This window comes from Anser cygnoides, chromosome 3 (genome assembly GCF_040182565.1).
Source record: "Anser cygnoides isolate HZ-2024a breed goose chromosome 3, Taihu_goose_T2T_genome, whole genome shotgun sequence".
In the NCBI taxonomy this organism is placed as follows: Eukaryota; Metazoa; Chordata; class Aves; order Anseriformes; family Anatidae; genus Anser; species Anser cygnoides.
Genome location: NC_089875.1, coordinates 37967488 through 37989417, shown reverse-complemented (window position 1 = coordinate 37989417; position 21930 = coordinate 37967488). Strand labels below are relative to the sequence as shown.

The window sequence follows — 21930 nt, the reverse complement described above, 5'->3', positions numbered from 1 at the left end:
TTTTGTTCGAAACAAGAAATTATATCTAAATCTAGAGACAGCAGCTTGTTTATACTGGCCAGTGAAATAAAGACAAAAAAAAAGCTTTTGTTGGAAAAAAAAAAATAAAACATACATTCACCTAAATATATCTACATCATTTCTGCATAAGAAATGAAACACTGAGTTGTGTTGTACTATCGAGTCCTTCCTTCTCTTCAGGTAAGCAGGAGTATAATCTTACAGATAATGGAGATTTTTTCCTCCTAAAACCACTGTTGAGAATCTTAGGAGGCTACCAACACAAAAATTTACCAACTTTATCAGTAGGCTTTTATAGACTGACCTCTGTTCAGATAGGAAGGTAACAGACTCAGCAGACTTTCAGACAGCACAGAGCTAGGGGAAATAGCTGACATGGTGAATGCCAGAGCCTCAATCCAGATAGATGTCAATACATCTGAGGACTGGCCCAACAGAAATGACAGGACTCTCAATAAGGAAAAATGCAGAATCCTGCACCTGGAGTGGAATAACCCCATAGGGTGATAGAAACTGAGAAGTAACTTACCGAGCAGCAGCCTTTAAGAGAATCTAATGTTACAGTAGGCACCAGGCTGCAACAGTGAGCCCTCACTACGAACAAAACAAATTGCTCACTGAATGGCATTAGAATGACCATGGCCAGGGAAGCTAGGGGTGAGGCAGACCCTGGAGACCCTCAGATCAAAAGGGATACAGAGAAAGGTCCAGCAATGGGCCACCACGTGCATGCCCTATGTGGAGAGGCTGAGGGACCTGAGCACAGTAGGTTTGGCGAACAGGAGACCACAGGGCAATTTAATAACTGCCTACAACTAGTTGAAGGGCAATTATTAGAACAACAGCATCAAACTCCCCCTAGTAGTGCCAGACAGCACAGCTAGGACATCAACCACACCTTGCTGCTTCTGAGGTTCAAGATGGACAGTTGGAAAAATATTTTGCCTGGTGGGGTAGTGCAGTGCTGATACAGATCATCAAACAGGCTGAGAGTTTCTGTCCTTAGACAGGCTCATCCACAGAAAATAATGGCTGATCTAGATTACCACTTTGCTCAACAGAATTCAAACCTATTCTCAGCACTGACTTAAGTTTTTTTCTTTAAAGGAAGTTTCTTCCTTTAGAAAGTCTCCCTAACCACGTAACAATGTGTATCATTCAGCAGAGGCCCAAACAGCAGCCTTCACCTCTAAAATGGAGTAAAATGTAGTTACTTTTTTTTTTTTTTAATGGATTTTGTGAAGATGAAAGGCAGAAGCTGGGGAAAAAGCAGCAGAAAGCCCATCACAAAGTAACCTTAACATGTAACTGAGATCCTCACTGACGTGGAGCTGGGGAACAAGGGCTCACCCCGGTGCTGCAGAGCCACTGGCAGCTAGCACCTCGCAGCTGCTGCCTGCAGCGTTTCTCTGGAGGCAACAGTCACCAGTGCCTAGGTATACTGCTCCTGATTCATAACCTGGTACAGTTTGCAAATAAGCATGCAGTACTATTTAAAGATGCAACCTTCAATGACCTCGGACACAGCACATCACACGGTCCACAGGCGTTCTGCTGGGGGGCCACCCAGTGTGGCTGGCACACTTGGGATCAGGTTCTATGCTCAGGAAAAGGGAAGAGATCCTTGTAAGCGTTGTCCAAGAGAAGACGTCTATATCTGTTCAGTGGATCAGTGAACACCCTAACTTTGAAGTGGGAAATAAACAGAGAAATCAACCAGTCCTCATTTAGAAATTTTTGTAGTACAGGAAACAAGGAAAACCAACAACAGCCTCAGCAATAAAAGAAAATCCAACACAGAGGAAAGCTGAAAGGCTAAGGATGTCCTGGATTCCTTCCAACAGGCAGGCATGCTTCCTGCTGCTGTAACTGGGTAAAGGTGCTTGCTTGCAAATTCAGAAAGTGTGTTGCCATCAATAAACTGAAGCTGGACTAACAAGCTTTGATGCAAATGCTCTGTTTGGTCCCTTAATTAGTGAGAGGAAAAAGTAAAAACCAGCAAAGCAAATCTCTGTGCAGCAGATCACAGGTATGTGTCTTGTGCAATACGCAAATATTTATCCTGTACCCACTTTCAAATACTTCTTGGCCATTTTAAACTCTCAGCACTTGATCTAACTCAAACAAACATTGGTAGGCACAAAACTGGTCCCTGCACTGAGATGAAAATAAACATCTGACTTCACATGCAAATCACATCATAAAATCTTTTTTTTTTTTTTAATTTAAGCATAATGGATAATTTAAATCCAATACTGTCTAGCCGAAATTGTTAATGGAAAACTATTCAAAAATGCTTTAAAATTGATTATCTAAATACCTGAAATATCGCTCAGTTGGCTTTTTTTTTTTTCCTGAAGACAGCAAGGATGGAAATGTTCATTTGATAGCAGAGAGTTTCAAGGAGTTTCACTTTTAAATATTTTTAAACAAATTACAACAGAATTTCCAAAACTCATTTTGAAAGTTTAAAAGTTCAGGCCAATTCCACTCTCTGTGGTAACAATTAGAGTTTCTGAAAAGAGAATTAAAAAACACAAATGGCTGATTCATTGGATTTAAAAGTTTTGGGAACATTAAAGGCAGACAAAAAAGTGAATGAAAGCAAAATAAAGGGGGGGGGGGGGGAGGAAGGAGGGGGATAGGGTTTTTATTTTGTTCTTTAGCCCCTTGAAAGACTTTTCTTTGAAATGATCAATTTTCACAGCAATGTTCCCATTTGATGGCTTTTCTTTTTTAAATGCTTCATTTACAGTATTAATAAAAATGGCCATTTATAAGTAATTGAGCGTGTCAAAAGACAAGGCTTCAGGGGCATCAGATGCTCAAGCATGAATCACACTACTTTAAAACATCCAGAAAGTTGCCTGGTATTTTCTAGGGCTCCAATGCTTCCGCTGAGATGCACCACTGAGAAAGTACCAGATACTTGGTACTTGTTCCAACAGTGACCCCTTCGGGAAGAAAAAGGGGCAAAATCTTGCTAGTAAAGGAAAACAGAGTCAATTTCAGCGGTGTCCAGCTTGTGCCAGGGCACTGCAGCACTCGGGGGATGCAGCATCCCCAGGAGCACGGCGGGCCCAGCAATCGGCCACCACAGAACAGACATTTTCCATGCAGAGCCACCAATTTCTCATGGTGTCCACAGGCACAAGAGCACTCTGCTGCTGCTTTACCACAAACCAGAGGTATTGAGAACAGAAGAAAGTCAGGTGGCAGAGTTGAATATGCATTTCATTGTGTGACCACAATTACTGCACGTGGCCTGGTGCCTGAACACAGCATTTTCTGTGGGCCTGGGACGAGTCCCTCGTCCATGTTACCATTCAATCAGCAGAATCATTGTTTAGCAGTGTTTCTGCTCTATATTAACCTCAAACTGGAAGTTGCTAGAATCACATTTAAATCTTTCGTACGTAACGTTTCCGAAGTCTTCTCTATTTCTCTTCATTTTTAGAACCTGATTTATTCATTGTAAGTCAGATCCTCATGGTTTTAGGGAATTAAGGTGCCACACTAGTAAGGAGGCAGAAAACACAATAAGGCATTCGTTTCCCAAAATATCCATATTTTTGCTCAAACTAGACATGGATGATTTGTTCAAAGTAGAGAAGGAGCTTCCTCTGATACACAGATTAGACAGAGGCTTGATTCATTTCCTAGTTGCGGCAGACATGCTCGTAACTCATCCTGTTGGGATGAAGTCATTTCTACCAAATAGACAGAGAATTGAGGCTGGAATATTATAAATTCCATCCAAACTTGTCCGCTCTGAAATGGTGAATGAAAACGAGTACATGAAAAAAGTCTTTCCTAAAGATCAAATCCCAAACAACATCTTGTAAAGGATGCGATGCATTTTCTTATTTGCACTACTATAAAATTGCTGTATGCATTATTGCAGCAGTTTCTCCCACTATTTTATGTTCACTGCAAGATTCAAAATCCATGTGGAATGTTACGGGGAAATGTTGGGGCTAGTGTAAACAAGCAAGCCCAAACATTAACATAAATGCTTTACTAATACATAAACACAATTACAGTTTGGAAGACAAGGAACTGAATTTAGAGTGCTATCTGGTCAGAATAACCCGATTAAAGACAATGAAGATGTAAAGTGAGATTACATCTAATTAGTTCCACAAAAAAATAAGCAACCACTCCAATTCTAAGACTGAATCATCATTAAAATTAGAAAATCTCTGCTATTCAAACTTAACTCAGTGTTTAAATTAGGTGCAGTTTGCTTAGAATTTAACAGTCATCTTTGGGAACGGACCATAGATCATTAGGTATAGGAAAGTATCTCATACAGTGTGTGACACCAGATTCAGCATTTCTTCTCCTGTCACACATATCCTATATATTAAATAATGAAGTTAAAGTATAGTTTCTCATGGGGTTCATTTCATATAGGCACTATATTTTGGAAAGAATGAGAAAATATATTAGCACCTCTGAGACAGTCCTTACATAAAAAGTAACTTTACGAAAGTATTTAAAAAAGAAAAAGAAAATAAAAGCAAATAGCCCTTCTAGAAGAAGTTTAAAAATCCTTCACCTTCAAAAATCAAATTGTGTGTTCACTTTTGGAAAGAAACATGAGTGGAATGGAGGAAGTTAAAATAGGGAAGAGCTTTTTAAGACTCTCACACTGGAGTTATCTGAAGTATACAATATCTCAGACATCTTAAAATCTGAAGGACTATGGCAAACTACAGCATCTTGAGGAGATAGTTTTACATAGGAAGCAAACAACAATATACACACATTTTACTGGGGGTACTTCAAAGAAATCCTGGGGCACTTGAAAGAAATCAGATGAAGTGATCAGGGTCAGCTAGCATGAGCATCAGAGCTGAGTCTAGAACTAGCACTTCCCAAGCTCCATTTCAGAGCTAGGTTCTCAAGCCTAGTTATGCACATTTACACACAGATGGAAATTCAGTTTCCATCTTTTTATTAAGAACTCATAAGTAGACTTACTGCTGACATATGCTGAATTAACATTTTTGAAAACCCAAGTCCTTTTTTAACCACAGAATGAGTTTGGGCAAGGAATAGCTCAAAATTCCCCTGAAATTAATTATTGAATTCATTTTCTTTACAGAGTCTACTGTGAACTGTAGGTAATGCTTTAGAATTCAAAGGTAACAATTCTTGTAAATGTTAGTATATGAGACTCACAGGCCCTGATCCCATTAAAACCGTATCAAATATAAACACTGGAAATAACATTAGAGAAGTTTATAGGATATATATTTTTTTTAATATAATGGTAGAAATAATTTATTGGGAAACTAAAACTTCTTGTTGATTAAGATTATAACAAATACCTCCATACTTTTGGGGAAAGACCAGTCAATGCTATTTTCTTTAGGTGAGACTAGCAATGTCAGTGGGGATAGGAAAAAAATAAATGAATTAAAGACTTTTTTTTTCCCCGAAAGCAAAATTGCTACACTCAAACCTTTCTGCTTTCTGAGAACTTCCGTATTTTTTTTTCCTCATTGTTTTACTAAGAATCTCGTTCGCTATCAAACATGATTTCTTACAAAGAATAATAATTTTGGTCAACATGCACATCTAAGAAAATATATCAAAGACATTTCTGTAAGAAGCATCATGAGCAGAGTATGTTTAAGTTTCTCAAACAAAAAGAAAACAAGTCTGATTGAATTCAATGAAACTTTTTTTTTGAGTAAAAAAAAAAACAATTTTGAAAAAAATCACAAAATCTCTTTTATTTTCAGCCAGCCTTAAGGCTGTCATTTATAGGAATACCTCTTAGTGACAGTAAATTTAACAGAAGCTACATTGAGACCAGAAATTAACAGCATCACACAAACCTTCACACAAATCAGTTATCACCAGCTTTAGGTCACTACTGATGTAGCTACAGTTGTGTTTGCAATGTACAAGACAGGGACCCCACTTGTGAAGCTTTAACAGTCCCCAGCTCTGCAAGCTGGGTGTTGTGTTTTTAAAACATCCTGTTTAAAAACAAAAAAAATATCTTCACCTCTTGTTGACCAGATATTTATACTTTTCATGGATTCACAATTTAGAGTCATTCAGACCCCCGTTCTTATACATAAATAGACCAGAAGGTTAGATATATGTATACATACATATATAAACATAGATATGATTTATATACACATACAGACATATCCCTGTGTACATGGGAATCATCAACACACATACACAATGGATGTGCAATGCAAACGTGAAACTGCAAATGCACATATTGTTTCTTAATAATCCTTCTATCAATTAACTAGAAATTAATACTAAGTACTTAAAATATTTGATGCACGCACTGACAGTCTCCAGGCTTAACCCCGAATCTGAACGGAAGATAATAGTCATAACAACTCCCACTAGCAGTAACCTCCTTCTGTCATTTTTAGCATCCAAAGGGTAAGAAAAAAAAATAATCTGAGCCTGGTTTCCTTTCTATATTCTATAGATAGTCATCTCTGGCATCAGCAGACTGAGTCTGGGCTTCACATTGATTTTCTTTTCTTCCTGATGTATACAGTGAAATTGAAGTCCAATGCATTTCTGCTAAATAAGGTTCTTCCTTAGCTAATAGCAAACTATGACAATGGTCTGCAAAGAAATGGGGAAATGGAAGCAGTCTTTTTTAAAAAAAATCACCAACAGCAGCTGTGAATTTATAACTGTCAATAAAACTGCTGAGGTTTTTATATGCACATTAAGAACATGCTTCAGTGTAAAATGGGATTCTTAATTCTTTTCACAGAGCATTAAATCATATTTAAGATTAAAAAATAAATCCTTGATCAGCTACTGACAAGTCCCCTCCCCATCTAGGACATTCTGTTCTCTGTGTGTTTACATTGTGGACTTCAATGACAAACTAATTGCTAAAGGTTCTTCTTGAAGAAAAATATAAAACACTAGAGCATGACTATACAACATATGTTGTTCTTTATTTATGGCAAGAATGACTCCAGAAGTTTTATGTGTTTTCTTGTAACACCAGTGAGATGTGTTTCAAAAGGAAAGTAATTCAGAGGTAGAAGATGGTGCAGGACAAGGCTTGAAGCTCCTTCAGATACCTGGGAAAACATTTACTGATTACTTCATGAGAGACCATAGTATAGCCTGTGAGGACAAAATAATGAACTTGTGAAGAAGTATCCAACCCCTTTTTTACCCCCAGCCACCCACCCTTGGGAAACCAGCAATACCAATACCTGGGACTCTTGAAAACTACACATAGCCAAAGTGTTTCTCAGTTTCCTGGTGGGCACCACGGCCACCTCTTACCCTTACTTATATTTCATCCTACCCCTTGGAAGTAAGATGGAACTGGGAGTAATAATTATGAGCAACCATCAGAACCTCTCCAGTACTATCGGTAGGTAGGATTCTCTATCCTATGGTTGTTGCTAAAAAAAAAAAAATTGTTACTGCCAAAAATCTTCTGTAATTAGGGCTATATATTCCGTGCATTTATTTTATATTATTAGCTAAATATTTTTACATAATAGTGGGTCATCCTTTCAGTGGGAATTAGACTGTGACTTACAGTGTCTTAATCAGATGTCTGTGAAAGGCAAAATCACGATAATTTTGTGGCACAGCCAACACTCAGCTAGTCAAATTCAGCAGCCTAATTTGGTGTCCTGGTGTAAGGACTTGACTGAGTTCAGCATCTAGTTCAACAACAGGAACAAATAAGCATTGCCAAGCAGCTCCGGCAGTCGCCCTTCCACCACTACCAGATGACAGCACCCACCGAGGGCAACTGGGGCCCCACAGGAGCCTGGCCCTGCATGGCCTGGCCGTGCCATGTTGCCATCCTGCTGCCCTAGGCCCAGTCCTCCATCCCCAGGACCTTAAACACCACTTGTGCCCCAAGCTGGGGGTTTTCCAAACAGGTTGCAACCCTCAGGCCTGCAGCAGCCCCGTCCTCCCCCACCACAATGCGCAGGCACAGCAGCGTGAGAAGGGGCAATGCACCTTCAGCTTCTGGGCCTTCATCAGAGAAAATGGCAGCTTGAGTAACCAGTTGTTACTCAGCTAGTTTCTGATGAAGTGCTACCACCACACACTGCTACACAAAGAGCATGTGTGATGGCGAGTGATTAATTACACCCTGGAAGAACCTAATAAGAGAGACTCATATTTAAAATACTTTATGGCAACTATTATTTTTTTCCTTCTAATTATCAGAGTAGAGATGGAGTAACGCAGCCTTCACCTCAAATTTCCTTATTTTTGTTTTTCCTTTCCTCTATCCTATTGCTTTGTCAATGTAAAGCCTCCTTGTCTCCTCCCTAATGTTGATTTGTAATCTAGGGGCTTTGCTGTATCTGGCATTTTTCACAGGGCTGATGTTAAGTGTTGGTTCTTCACAACAACCACACTTCCGTTTTTAATTCATAAAAGATAAAGTGTCTCCAGGCTGAAAAAGAAAGGAAAAAACTTTAATTTTGTCAAAAATATATACTTCAAACTTTTTTTTCTTCCAGAAACAGCTGTCTCAGGAAATTTGGATCATTTTATTTCCATCACATTTCCAAGCAAATGGGTTTTAATATTGGACTATCTCAGGGATTCATTTTCAGAGGCTCAAAATGCTAAGCAGAAATACCTCACTTTTGAGAAGTGCTGAGCAGCTACGACTGAGTGCTGAAAACCAGTAGCAGCTGTACAGCCACAACAACACTGAAAACTCATACCTATGTTGACTAACTTCAGGAAACTACATCTCGATACCATCCCAGACAGAAACACAACTTTTTGCCCTGCCAACCTTTTTGACAAGCATGGACAGCATCGGGTTCTAAACGTGACTTTACCCAGAAATAAATGGAATGAGTATTTGACAAAAAGCCTTGCTTTTCTGTGCTGGATCATGAGCAAGTCCAAAACCAGTTCTCAACCTCCTGAAAAATACTCAACTGTAAGCACTAGCCAGCAGCAGAACTTCAGCAGTGGTTCCTAACTGCTGAAGGAATATCATTCATATTGATGGAAAGTTTCATACTGATCAAATATAGCAGAAGCCTGTTTAATCTTTCATTAATTTTAATGTACCACAACAGATTTCAAGGAACATTGCATCTTGTTGTTATCATATAACAGTGTTGTGTAAAGAAATGAAAAAAAGGAATCTACTTCTAAATTCTGACTACTCCTTTATGGTCTAACTTAATGCTACTTTCCAAAGCCAAACTATTCTCAATCTTTATTTTACACAGATGAAAACTGACCAAAGTAAGACTGGAAAAAAAGAAACTCTGAGGAATCTAATCTATGTGTCACTAAATGTACTTATACCTTTCCCAAATGAGAGAAAACAAACATATTCTATTAGCACATATAATTAATATTCGTATTATTAAATGTAATTGTTTTCAGGAAAATGCAATCATTTCAGTAGTTCTTAAAATTATTTTCAAGTTTGCAGCAAGTCTATGCATCTCTGCTTTAGCTGCTGAAGTGCAGTGGCAACAACTGGCTTAGCAGACAGCTGTGTGTGCATTGCAGAGTTACAGACACTGTGCTAGCTTATTAATTCACATGTGAGGAAGAAGACAAACTGTTCAAGAACAATTACTTTGTCTTTTACCACTCCTGTTGGTGGTAGCTGCATCCAAAGCACTTAAAATGCCATCTATTTGCTGCCATCTAAAACCATATGTCAGGATAAAACTAGATAAGCACAGACACCTATCATAAGTGTATTTGCCTTTGCAAGCCTGATGGGAGGGTGCAAGCCTCATTTTTTGCTGGAAATGAGCACGGTGAGTTCTGCTGTTTCGTCTCTTGAAATATGATTCACACGTGAAATATGGTATCCTCAGGAATGAGGACTGTAATGATGCTTTATTGTCTGAGAAAGCCACATGCCCCCAGAGAATGTATGTCATAAGCCGCAAGCAAGGCTGGTGGAGCAGACTTTATTTAGGCTCTAATAAAAGAGGTGGAAAAGAGGAGCTCAAAAAACACCGGGACAAAAGATGCTTTTGTTAGATGTTGAGATGAAACTGAATCAAAATGTGTTCACAGTTATAATTTCTTCTAGAACTGGGAAAACTGCCAGTAGGAATAGCATGATTTTACTTTCCAGTGGCACTGCAATTCTTATTCCTATCAAAGAAAGCTTTTTAAAAAAAAAAAAAGCCAAGTTATTTCATTAGGAGATGCAGCTAATTTGCAGGCATGGTAATTTTCCCCCTACAAAATTGTATAATGAGCTTTAAACTGACTAAATAAAGGGTCTCTTCTCCTAAGTGATTGTGCTTAATTTACACAGGAATTAATGGTGACTGGACCTCCTTTCAGAATAGCTTTAAAAGAGCTGCATTACAAAAACAACTTTGACAGCTTTGAAACAATACTAATAGTCAATGAAGTCAAAAATACTCAAAACAGTGCTTATATATAGGTGTCTTCACAGATACTTTTTACAAGAGACAAACATAAGCATTAAAGCAGGTATCAGAATCCAGCAAACTTATAATGCTGATTTTATATTGTTACTTGGGAATTATGCTGGTAGACAGTACAGAAAAGCCTAAATAAACAGATGGACAGACATTTCAGGAAGGTATACTTTTATCTTTAAGAATTGCTCTCAGTGTATTCAGTGCTATTTGCTGTTGCAGTTTTTTGTTTTTGTTTTGTTTATCATTGATTAATGTGTCTAAAGAATGGAAAGAATGGTTTGTAGAGAAGCCTTGAAATATGTAGCCCAATTTTCACGTAGTTAAGCAGTACGTACAAAACTTCAGCATTTCCAAAACTCAGGTATTTGAGGATACTTATATAGAAGCTAGATGTCAGAAACCTTGTTTATGGTCTCACAACAGTATGAGGCATGCCTCACAAATAGAGTTTGTCCCTGGCAAGTTACTTAGAGAAATTAAAATTCCTATTCCAGTTACCAAAAGATGTTGACCCTGAGATTGTGGAAGCAGAAATACATTCGGAAGTTTTAGTTCAGAATACCTCCCTTTTTTCCTTTGTATTGTAGGAACACCTAGTTATCTTTTTAATATATCATAAAAATGAGATTTGTAAAATTTCAAGTTTGAAAGCGGCCATTAAATCATGTAGCCCATCCTCCTTTATCATAATGTTTCATAAGAGGTCTACAGATAATATAGAATCAGTGACATCTGTGAAAACAATTAACAAAATCTAAGCCAAAATATTATGTTAACAATACAAAACTATACCTTGCTATCATAGCAGCTTGATTAACTTACAAGAAATGAAAGGAAAATTATTTTTAAAGTTAAGAACGATTTCAAAAGAGAAATAAAAATGAATCAGTGAAAATATAATGCTTGGGAACCTAGTACATCATGGTCGTGAAACCAGTATTTCCTCCGATCAAAATATGAATGAAGCAGCGTTTTTAAACACATCATCACCATCTACTGGACACCAAGGAAAATGCAGATCAGAAACTAACCAAGCAAACGGACACCTGGGGCTGTCTGGTCCATCAGGAAATCCTGTAAAGGCTTCTTGCCTACATCCTTACTTCATCCTCCACACACCCACCTGAACACAATCTGACCTTCCTCTCAAGTTTAAAACATAACCAGTCCAAAGGTGTGAAAGTGGATCTGGCAGCTAATGTATATCCCACCACCAAGCCACAAATGCAATTTTAGTCTTACGCCTAACATGTACAGCGAACTAAAGCCTGCCACTTCTCTGCCAAGCTACGTGCACATTATTTAGTTTCCAGCAACTTTGACAGAAGGAAACCCTTGGACTGTGTTCATGATGCAAACTTATATGGGCTTCCTGAAAATGTTTTATCCCCTCTCCCCCCGTCTGGAAGCCATTTGCTCACTTTGGAGCTGAATTTAAAGCCTGGAGAAGATGGAGGACAGCTAACAAGAATAAAGGATTTGACAGTGGCAGTGGTTTTCTCTGATACAGAAGTCTCCACTTCATCTTACAGAAATCCATCAGTATGTGGGTGGAAACATCTGCTTCTGAAATAACTTCACATCCATATGATGTATGTGTGTGATTAGATCCAATGGATTCAGAAGGAGTATATGCCACTTGAATACAAATGCAGTAAAGCACCTGTGAATATGCTTTTAAAATCAGAACCAGTATTTTCTGAGTTGACACAAACCATTTAAAATAAATTACATAATAAGCACTATCAAAGAACACAAAATGAACTTATTAATACCTACAAAATGATGAGTGACAACGTGGTGACAATATTTCCACTCAAAGTCTGGACATCATCATAACTCATGCAACCAGTTCACAGCAGAGAGTTAGATCACACACAAATTTTGCATGACTGCACAATGCAGTAGCATCACAATGGCACTGGCCACCTATGAAGGAGTAAGTAAGGAGAAGGAGGAGGAATAGTAAGTAAGTAAGGAGGAGGAGTAATCCACTGTTAGCTTTCCTCCTCCCTGTCCCAGATCAGGTTTGTGAAGCCTATGTAGGCCAAGGAGGCCATGAGAACAGCCACAGCTCCCAGAAGCTGGGTGAGCACCCCCTTACAGAGCCCATCCTACTCTATGGGGCTGCAAACTGGTGCTTGTTGTTTTTCCGGATACTGCACACACTGAGCACTGGCCTGGGACGTTATGGGCATATGGGAACTATTGCTCAACCTGTTTGGCTTTGCAGAGTGACCTCAGCCCAGGCATTTCACCCCTCCACCCTCTCATTTCCCCACACAGAAATGGAGTAATGACAGTAACCTCCCTTGGGTAACAGTTTGAGATTGTTATTTATAAGAGGAAATTATTATTGCTGTAATTAAATTCCTATCAACTTCATTCCATATGTGAAGAGCAATGGCTCAGGAGCAATTTTTTAACCTGTCTGTAGCATTACTAATTGAAAAAAAAAATGTTGTTATGGTCTATGAATGCATTTTGTTTATTTTTGGTTTTACAGTGCACTCATCTCCTCTGCTTTTTTATTTATTTTTTTCCCCAGGCAGATTTTCTCTTTTCAGTCACTGACAGCCTTCCTTCCTAACACTACCACACCGGGTTACACTTGTCATATGAGAAAGTTCATAGCATTTTCCCCCAGAATTCAGCAACACTCGACTTCTTTCAGCAATGTCATGAGCTCAGTCATTATGTTGTTACTCAACACTCTCAGCTGGCATACAGAAAGGTGTATAAGCTTTTCACAGTGCCTAGAACAGTATATTACCAAAACCCATGGCAGCCTTATTTCATTTTCCGAAGTATTCAAAAGAGCAAGACACAGCAACAATGACACAACACAACCAGCCGCTCTGATTTTTCTGGAGATTAATGACCATCTGTGAGGAAACGGGGGCAAAGGTTTATTTATCAGCCATTAACTCCAAAGACTCATTTCTTGCTTTGGAATTATTCTTCAGGGCATGTGGAAAAGGTGCAGCACATCAGTACACAGCTCTCTGGAGTGCTCAACACACAGCTCTGACCCTGAAACTGAAGGAAGAGGTTCATGCATCTCTTCTGTTAACACAAGGATCCTGACTAATCTTTGCAGATTCAATCAACAACTGGGTTTTTCAAATAAAATATGTATGAATACATTTAAAAACTGAGCAGAAAATCCATTTCATAATTCTCAGCTTTGCCAATTTCTTACTAAACAGGCATCTTTCTCATCTGCAGAATGATGCACATTTCTGCTATATTTTATCAGTACCAAGCACAATGAAAAGAGCGAAGATTTTATGCAGGAACTGTATTGGTATTAATCATAAAAGTAACACAGTGCCTTGGTCTAACAAAAAGATGTTTCAACTCCATAAATTAGTAAGGGCCCATAAGGCATATATGGTCACACTGGCTAGGTATATGTTTTCAGGCATTACAGACAAATAGTAACAGTTCAGTAGAGGGAAAAAAAAATAGTGCTGTCATCCCTACTGTAAATACTTCAGATTTTTCTATGTCTTTGTTTAAACTTCAGACTAGCTCTGCTTGGGTGTCTTGGCCTGAAGCCCTCTTGCACCTGGAGTGCATTCAGGACTCCCAGAGCACATTTTCCAGTTTAGTTTCATCGAAAACACAAGATCATGCACTCCAGGACTACTGCTCAACTAAAACCAACCAAAGGGGAAATTCACTTCAGAGGTGCACTGCTGGTCTGAATTAAAACATGAATATAGATACACTTGTTGAGACACTGATTTTTTGTGGCCCATTACATTTTGAGAAATTAATATATATCAGTAATAACCACACAAAAGCTCATTGCAGTGATAAGAGTTTGTATTTGTTGTTGTCAGAAGAGACACTGACTAAAACCCACAGGACTTATGGCATATATATGCTGAGTTGTTTCCTTCCACATAAAGCTAAATCATTGTCAGACTTTGTTTCAGCATACCTTACCATATCAGCAGGTACATCTACACTGCAGTTTTCTTACCCTCTCTTTCCGAGATCCTTGCTACTTTTATTGTCAAAAAGCACACCAAACTGTACATGTCAGTTACTCACAGGCCTGGAGTAAAGAGCATGGGGTACCAGGCTTGGACAGAGTACCACGGACACCAGCATCCCTACCTACAATCAGTCTGCAACGTTTGGCTGAAGGGTGAGGTCCTGCTCTCATGAACATTACTGAGCAATACTGATGCAGAGAGGACCTGAGCAGTGCCAGGGTCCAGGCACCCTGGTGTTTTAAGTGGTGTGTGGGCACCACACCAGTTGGTTCTAGTTTGCAACCTGACACTTACAGCTTCAAAGTCAAGTTAGGAAAATGGTTGTTCTTTTGGAAGCATTACAAAGCACACACAAAAAATATACGCTTAAATAATAATAATAGTAAATTTGGCCCAATGAACCATTTTGATCAGCACTACAACTTAGCAGCACCTGACTGCTCAGTGACAGTACCTTTGCACTACCAGCTCAGCCTGTAGACAAGTACCCAGCATCAAAGTCACCAAGTTCGCATTAATTTGCAACCTTTTGGAAAGAGCCTGCAGACAGTAAAAAGGATGAAAGTCATGAAACAGCCTCCCCTACACCCAGATGTTGTCCCTGAGATCTGCTTCCTGACGCATATGACAAAACAGCACAGAGAAATTGTCACTGGCACTCTCCTTTAAATGGTGTTTGCTCCTTTAATCTGGCAATTGGGAACTTTAAAAAATATCAGATTGAGACCCTTCCACATTCAGGAAACCAGTCATGCTTATCCCTGTTTTACACAAGTTTTAACATTTAGACTAATCAAAACCATGTTAGTTTTCAAGAATGCTAAATGAAATATCAGGAAACAATTAAAACAATAGTAGTAACCTGATACATTTCTACAGCTACCAAGCTATAAAACCTCTGATCAATTCCTTCATCTTCCACAAGATCAATCCTCCCAGAAGTTATTCTCTGATATGAAAGTAGGATTTAAAATTTTTGGATGGAAGAAATTGGTGCCTTGTCCTCTGGCTATACGAAATACCCCTTTTGCTCTCATCTTTCCTCAAACTTTTCAAAAAGCCTAGTGAAAGTAACAGCTTGAGAGCGCTTCATCCCTTGTGATTGTACAGGCTATAGCAAGCTCACAGTTCATTTTGATAAAGGTTTGTACAACTGTGAAGTTCCAAAAGATTGACAAAGCACACAAAGATGCCATGTGTACACTGAGGTTTATATACAGGCTTGATCCTCCCCAGCTACATCAAGAATGGCACAGCAGCCACTTCGGTTGTTAAACCTTTCACACTCCCAAAATAGCACGTGAATTTTTCATGTTATATATTCCATCGTCTGCAGCTAGCAGAAAATTTTGAGAGGAACCCCAAGACTGTTAAAGTCATTTTTTCAGTCTGATGGTATTAGTAAAGGGCTACTAGGAAAAGCTTAGTTGTAGAGAAGATGGCCTACAGAAAACTGTGTTTAAACACTGAAGGTCAGGAGATAAAATGTCAATAGACTTTACGTTATCACAAATGAGTTCAAATGTCCTTCACAGTTTACATGAGTTTTCTGTCAACTCCAATGCGATGTTATGTATTCTTCCAGAAAGACAGATGTACCGTGGCTATGAAATACAACTTATTTAAGACACAAGAGCTAGCAATAGTCTTGGGGCCAAATACACTAAAGGAGAAGTTCATGTTTTAATACCAGTTAACACATTAGTTCCCAAACATAAATATATCAGGGTAACTCACTGAGAACAGATAGTCATAGATAAATACCTCAGACAGCCACTGCTTTTATTCTTTCCTTCACTGAAGAAACCATAGCAATGAAAGAGTTATAAAACACTGAATGTGACAGTTGCTTGTTAAAATGGAGTCACACAGAGATGAACTGGTATTTGATTGTTATTTTAATAAATTCATAATCTAGCTGCTTTACTCAGATAAGACATGAAATGGGATGTGCTGGATTCAGTGTAATTATTTCTATTAAAACAACCTGCTTATGGTTTTTGCTGCTATATCAGAGTCAATCCCTGCCATAAGAAGCCAATAGGAGATCTAATCTTGACTGCCTGTAAAAGGGAGGTACTCTACAACTACTGAGACAAAGGAAACAGCACCATTATTTCCACTGACGTTCAGCATTTTACATAACTTTTTTTATTAAGAGTAATGGTGACAATACTTTTGGGAAAACTTAAAGCCAAATTAAATTTTTAGCCAATTTAATTTAAAGCCAATTAAATTTTTAGATTAAAGCCAAATTAAATACGACCAGAATTCGTATTGTTTCATAACAAAGAATACAACAGCAAAACAGATACTAAAGGAAGATAGCAAAGTTCAATAGTGCATGAACTTTTTATGGTGAAAGGACTGGTGATTGTGGCTGCTTCTTGCTATCAGTGGAAATAAGAACAGACCGGTCTTCCTTTCCCACACACTCACAGTCAGAAAGCCTGAGGAAGGTGCATAGCAGCGCCCATACCAGACCACAGTACACAGATTAATAAAGGGTGATCTTTCTATCTTCAATTAATAGGCATATCCAGAATAGGAAGTAAAAAACACTTTCTGAGAGGACAATTCTTCATGAGTTTCTTTGAAGAATTAATTTATTTTCAACAGTTCCAGCACAGAAGCTCCCAGATAAAAGGAAAAATAATTCTAGAAATAGGTTCATAAACTGAAAAAGTTCATTCACTAGTCACTTTCATGCACGTAAGGCATTGGCTTGGCTAAGATCATTTCCAGCAACACAAAAAAACATAGTTGCCTACAAGAAATTTTTAAAACATTATTTTTATCTCATTCCAAACAATGAGTCTTTTGGAAAATTTGCAGAAAATGTATTCAACACTTTAACAAGTAAGAGATATTGGGAGCTACAGCATATTTTTCATGCATAATCTTCATACATCCAGGTCCTCACTTTAAATGTAAAACTCATTGTATAGGTGCAATAGATATATTTTTAATAAGGATGATTTGTTTACTCTAATTATTTTTTCTGCTTATTACACCAAAAAAGTCTCACTTGTTACTATTTCCAGCATATTCACAGAACAGAATTTGAATTGAACCACTACAAATGTCCATATTTCTACAACTTTTCTGGAAACATTGCCTCAGAAACAATATGCAGAACTACATGCTACAAATTTCTGAGACCACAACACCCTAAGATCTATTTTTGCATCTGACCTGCTTATATAATATACTGTGTTTCCACTGGAAGGTGGAAAAATATGCTAGGAAATATGTTCAATTTTGGGAAAACATATTGAAAGTTATGTAAAAAGTACAATACAAATACCAAAATAAAATATGTCCAAGTCAATTAGCACCAGGGTTATTTTCTTTTTTACTGCTGTTCAGAGGTAACCTTTTCATTCAAAAAGACTGCTAGTGCTTTCAGCTATGATAACCACAGTGTAATCAGCAGTTTCATCTTTAATTTCTTAATTCAAGGCTTAACATGAGGCATCACATCTAGGAAATCAGCTCTTGAAACCCTTCTGCTGGACCTCAAGCTGAGACCACCAGGATAAGCCCCCAAGAGGCCCCCCCCACTCCAGACTGGGCAGAGCAAAGAAGAAAACAAATGACAAGTAATCCATTCAGTCTTATTATTTGACAATACCAGTCCTGTAGCATGCCATCAGAAATTTAAATTATGGAAACACAGCAATCTACCCAACTTTTCACAGAAAGGTAAAATAGAGATGTAGAATAATAATGGTGTCTCAAGGGACAGAAGGAATTCAGATTTGACCTCTGGAGAAAATACGCAACTCCGCATCCAGGCTTGAGTCTGGAGAAATTTAGCAGACATCTTATATCCCTGTTGCTCTGTATTTAAATAAATCTACCTCACTTTTGCATGTACATGCACAAGTACAAACAAGAAAAATCTTTAGGAAGAAAATGATAGTTGACATAGAGCAATAATGCTCTGGCAACACATTTTACAAAAGATGACAGGGAGCAAGCAGCACAACTAAGGGAAACCTCTGGAGAAGATGCCATGGGAAAATAAGAAAATATATTCAAAGAAAATGAGCTAATTAAGCCACTGGTATAACAAATACATTTGAATGAAAGTAGACTAGATCATAAACTTACGGGTGTTGTCAAGGTATGGTAAGGATGAAAGAAAGCCTCTGTGACTATGGAGGGCTGAGTTGTGTGATCAGTTGAAGAGAACAATATGAATTCAAAATAAAAAATGCTCCAGGAAAAAAAAATGGGACATACAAAGAGAAGAAAGGAGAAGATATTGGCAAAAAAAGGTAAGAATTGTATGTAGTCTAAAAATAGCAAAAACTTCTACAAAATTAAAACTATGAGGAGGAAAAACACAGTGACTTTTTCTAAGGGGGTCAAATGCTCAAGCAATGCCAAGCGCTGAGAGTCTGTCAGTCTTACCACAAGAAAAAATTTACCATATACATAGTTTAAATTCCAAACATTGCAGCACAAAGCTGTTACACCTCTCACACTATAACAACAATATAATAACTGACTCTGAAGAGGCTGGAAAGTAAAAAAACACTAAAAATGGACGAATTAAATTTTAAAATATGCTTGGACAGCAACTAAATACCATACTAAGGCTTAAAACTAATGGGAAAAACAAATGCTGTGTTAGAAAAACAGGTTTATTTTATAATGCGTGCACTCCCATAGAGGACACTGAGCACTGTCAGAGCCCTGCTAGTGACCTGGGACATGTCGTAATTTCAGGCTTAGCACCTGAAACAAATCTTATTGCATGACTAACTTTTATGCTTTAAAGAACAAAACACAAGTTTAATTTCAGTTTTTGCTAAATATAAAATACACTTACCATAAACTGTTGATAAATAGGTGCTAATTGCTACTTACCTGCAAAACAAATAAAACAAACGAGTTACTTAAACGTGTAATATACTAGCTAGGAAAGTGGAATCATTTAGGTGGCTTGTTTAATCATTCCTATGATTAAAAAAAAAGGAATGAATCAAGGATTTATTAAGAAGGGAACTCAAATTACAAGTTTCAGGTGATGTTTCCACTGTGATGGACTGCGCGAAGTTCAGTCTCAGCAAAATTGCCTTATGACTTGAATTTCACTGTCCCCAAGGAGGTGATGAGACCCCTGAGCCAAAGCTCTTTGCCCAAGGACCTGTTTGCTTTGCTTCTCGGCATTGCTTCTCTTCCATGTAAGATAATCCTCTGTAATACAGGATACACGCTCCTTAAGATGTACACCCTCTAGCAACTTTATTTTCTGGGCTAAATGCATTTTCACAAAACTAAAGAAATTGCTGAGTTCAGTGTTATTTGAAATAAAAATATCAAACAAGGAGATAAATAAAGGGATAATCCATGCTTCATTGGATCAATCTTACAATTAAACTGTTCTCAATAATGACAACGGTAGACACCACAGCTTATTACAGCAGTCACTCTGTTATTGTGGTACTTGCTCACAGATACAACAGACTGAGGTTAATGGAGTTAATAGGTTGTTCATCTAAACCCAAAGTTCATAGAAAATTGTCTGAATACTCTAGAATCTGGCATCCTTGGCACTGCTATATCAAATGTCGTGCTATTTATTCCTTAAATCAAAAAAAAAAAAGTAGTATGACGATACCACAAAGTTTTGAATATACCTACAGGCCACACATGTACTAAATTCACATTTCTGCAACGTATACACAGTGTCCAAAGACTAAATTCACAAACCCACTCTGCGTTCACATTGAGGTCCTGGCAGCTTCCACAACAGACAAGACTGACTAGTGGACAAAAAAAGCATTTAGAAATATCAACTGTCACAGTTCACCATGGCAAAAAATAAGTTCACCAAAAAAAATTAATAATAATCAAAACCAAAACATATTTTGGTAAGAAATAAAAATTGGAAAACAAAAACAAACAACAAACCACTGGGGTGAAGACAGAAGCGGCAGTGCAGCCTTAAAAATTGCAAGACATTCACCCAGGTAGCTTTGCCATTGATTATTCCTGGATTCTAGTTGATTAACTTAGGCAGATTCTTATTAAACGCATTTCATCTCTGCTCAAAATTCAAAACAGCTCTTACGTGCAGTCTAAATAGGTCTGGAAGAGGCTCATAGATATGTTCTACTTTTAAGTCAAATTTGTTAGTCAACCATGACAAGAAGTTCTATAAGGCAATCTTCAGATTTCTGACTATAAGCCTAACAGTTATATTTTCATATCCAGAACTCCCCAGTGATGTATATAATGCAATATACTATTCACAATATTATGACACACTTTAATTATCTCCATGGCTGCCAGAAACAATTTTGACCACTGTGATAGACTGGGTACAATCCAAAAGAAACAAAACGAGTATAGATATAAATATATATATATATTCTATATTTATATAGCGCACTATATGGAGATTGCACTGACAAGAACTTGAAAGAAGCCAAGGAGAGCTGGAGCTGGGGAAAGGATGATGCCAATTTAATCTTGAAGATTGACAGCTCTGCTTGGGACAAGGAAAGCTGAGCGGATGCTGTGCAGCAAGGGAAAATCACTGTGGAGGAAGAGAAGCTGCAGGAGTAACATATTAAAAATAAATATGGAACTTGAGGGCAAGTTTAATGTAAAGCAAGCCAAGTGCTTTGCTAAAAATGTGGCTTTTGTACTTGTTTTTCAAACTATTACCACAATCATTTTGCTTCCCTTGAGCTAAGTCTCTCAGCAGACATTAAAACAGTTGTAAATGGTAATTAGTATTCAGAAACGTACTTCAACACGGGAAACAGAAACGTGCCCTGAGGGGTTCAGCCTCGCTGCTCTGGGACAAGCTCAGCCCCAACACCATCCCTGGGCAAACGGCATCCCAATGCCCCATGCCCCCATGGCTCCAGGGGCTGCAGACATCACTGGTGCCCGCTCCAGCACGAATGCACCCCTGGGAAACATAGGAAGGCCAGGAAAGGTGCTGGCAAGTGACGGTAAAGGCCCCGAGTGTCACAGTCACATAGGACTGCAGCCTATGTCGCAGGGTGAGAAGAGGGTCTTCTGGGAAACAGGAAAATTTTGAATTTTTCATTGAATTCACAAACCAATCAGAGGACAGGAAAATGTCCTACAAAAAGCCGGGAGTCTTCCTTATCTGCCTCAACCTCCCCAATTTGAGCAAGTTCAGGAAACTATTGTTATTTTCCAGGAGATCTGACTAGTGTTTCCACAGGGCCTTTGCTTACATGCTGTTTGTAAGTAACCATGCTCCAAGGCACACTGCTTTAAGGAAGCACCAAACTCTTCAAATATTACATTTCTTCTCCAAAAGAAAGCTAAATGGCAGTTCTGAATCTATTCCTACTCAGCACACAAACAACCAGGTAGATGTGACATGGCTTTGCAGCCTTCACAGACCTGCCATTTTATAGCACCTCACATCTTCTTCCCTCATGCACACTGGACAAGCTCTGCTCAAAGCTGGCCAC

General features: G+C 38.3%; 1 protein-coding gene across 12 annotated transcripts in view; it reads right to left on the bottom strand.

Moving 5' to 3' along the window:
- Nucleotides 1–21930, bottom strand: part of SMYD3 (SET and MYND domain containing 3) — a 391015-nt gene that overhangs the window by 182923 nt on the left and 186162 nt on the right. The window contains exon 1 of one of the 12 annotated variants that reach the window (XM_066995533.1): nucleotides 19299–19318. The exons of 9 other annotated variants lie outside the window; for them this stretch is intronic. In XM_066995533.1, the coding sequence (XP_066851634.1) occupies nucleotides 19299–19301 (3 nt within the window). In that variant the 5' untranslated portion in view covers nucleotides 19302–19318. Of the gene's footprint in view, nucleotides 1–12226; nucleotides 12326–19298; nucleotides 19319–21930 lie in introns of those variants that run through there. 2 more of the 12 variants (XM_066995537.1, XM_066995535.1) reach the window with 2 other exon arrangements.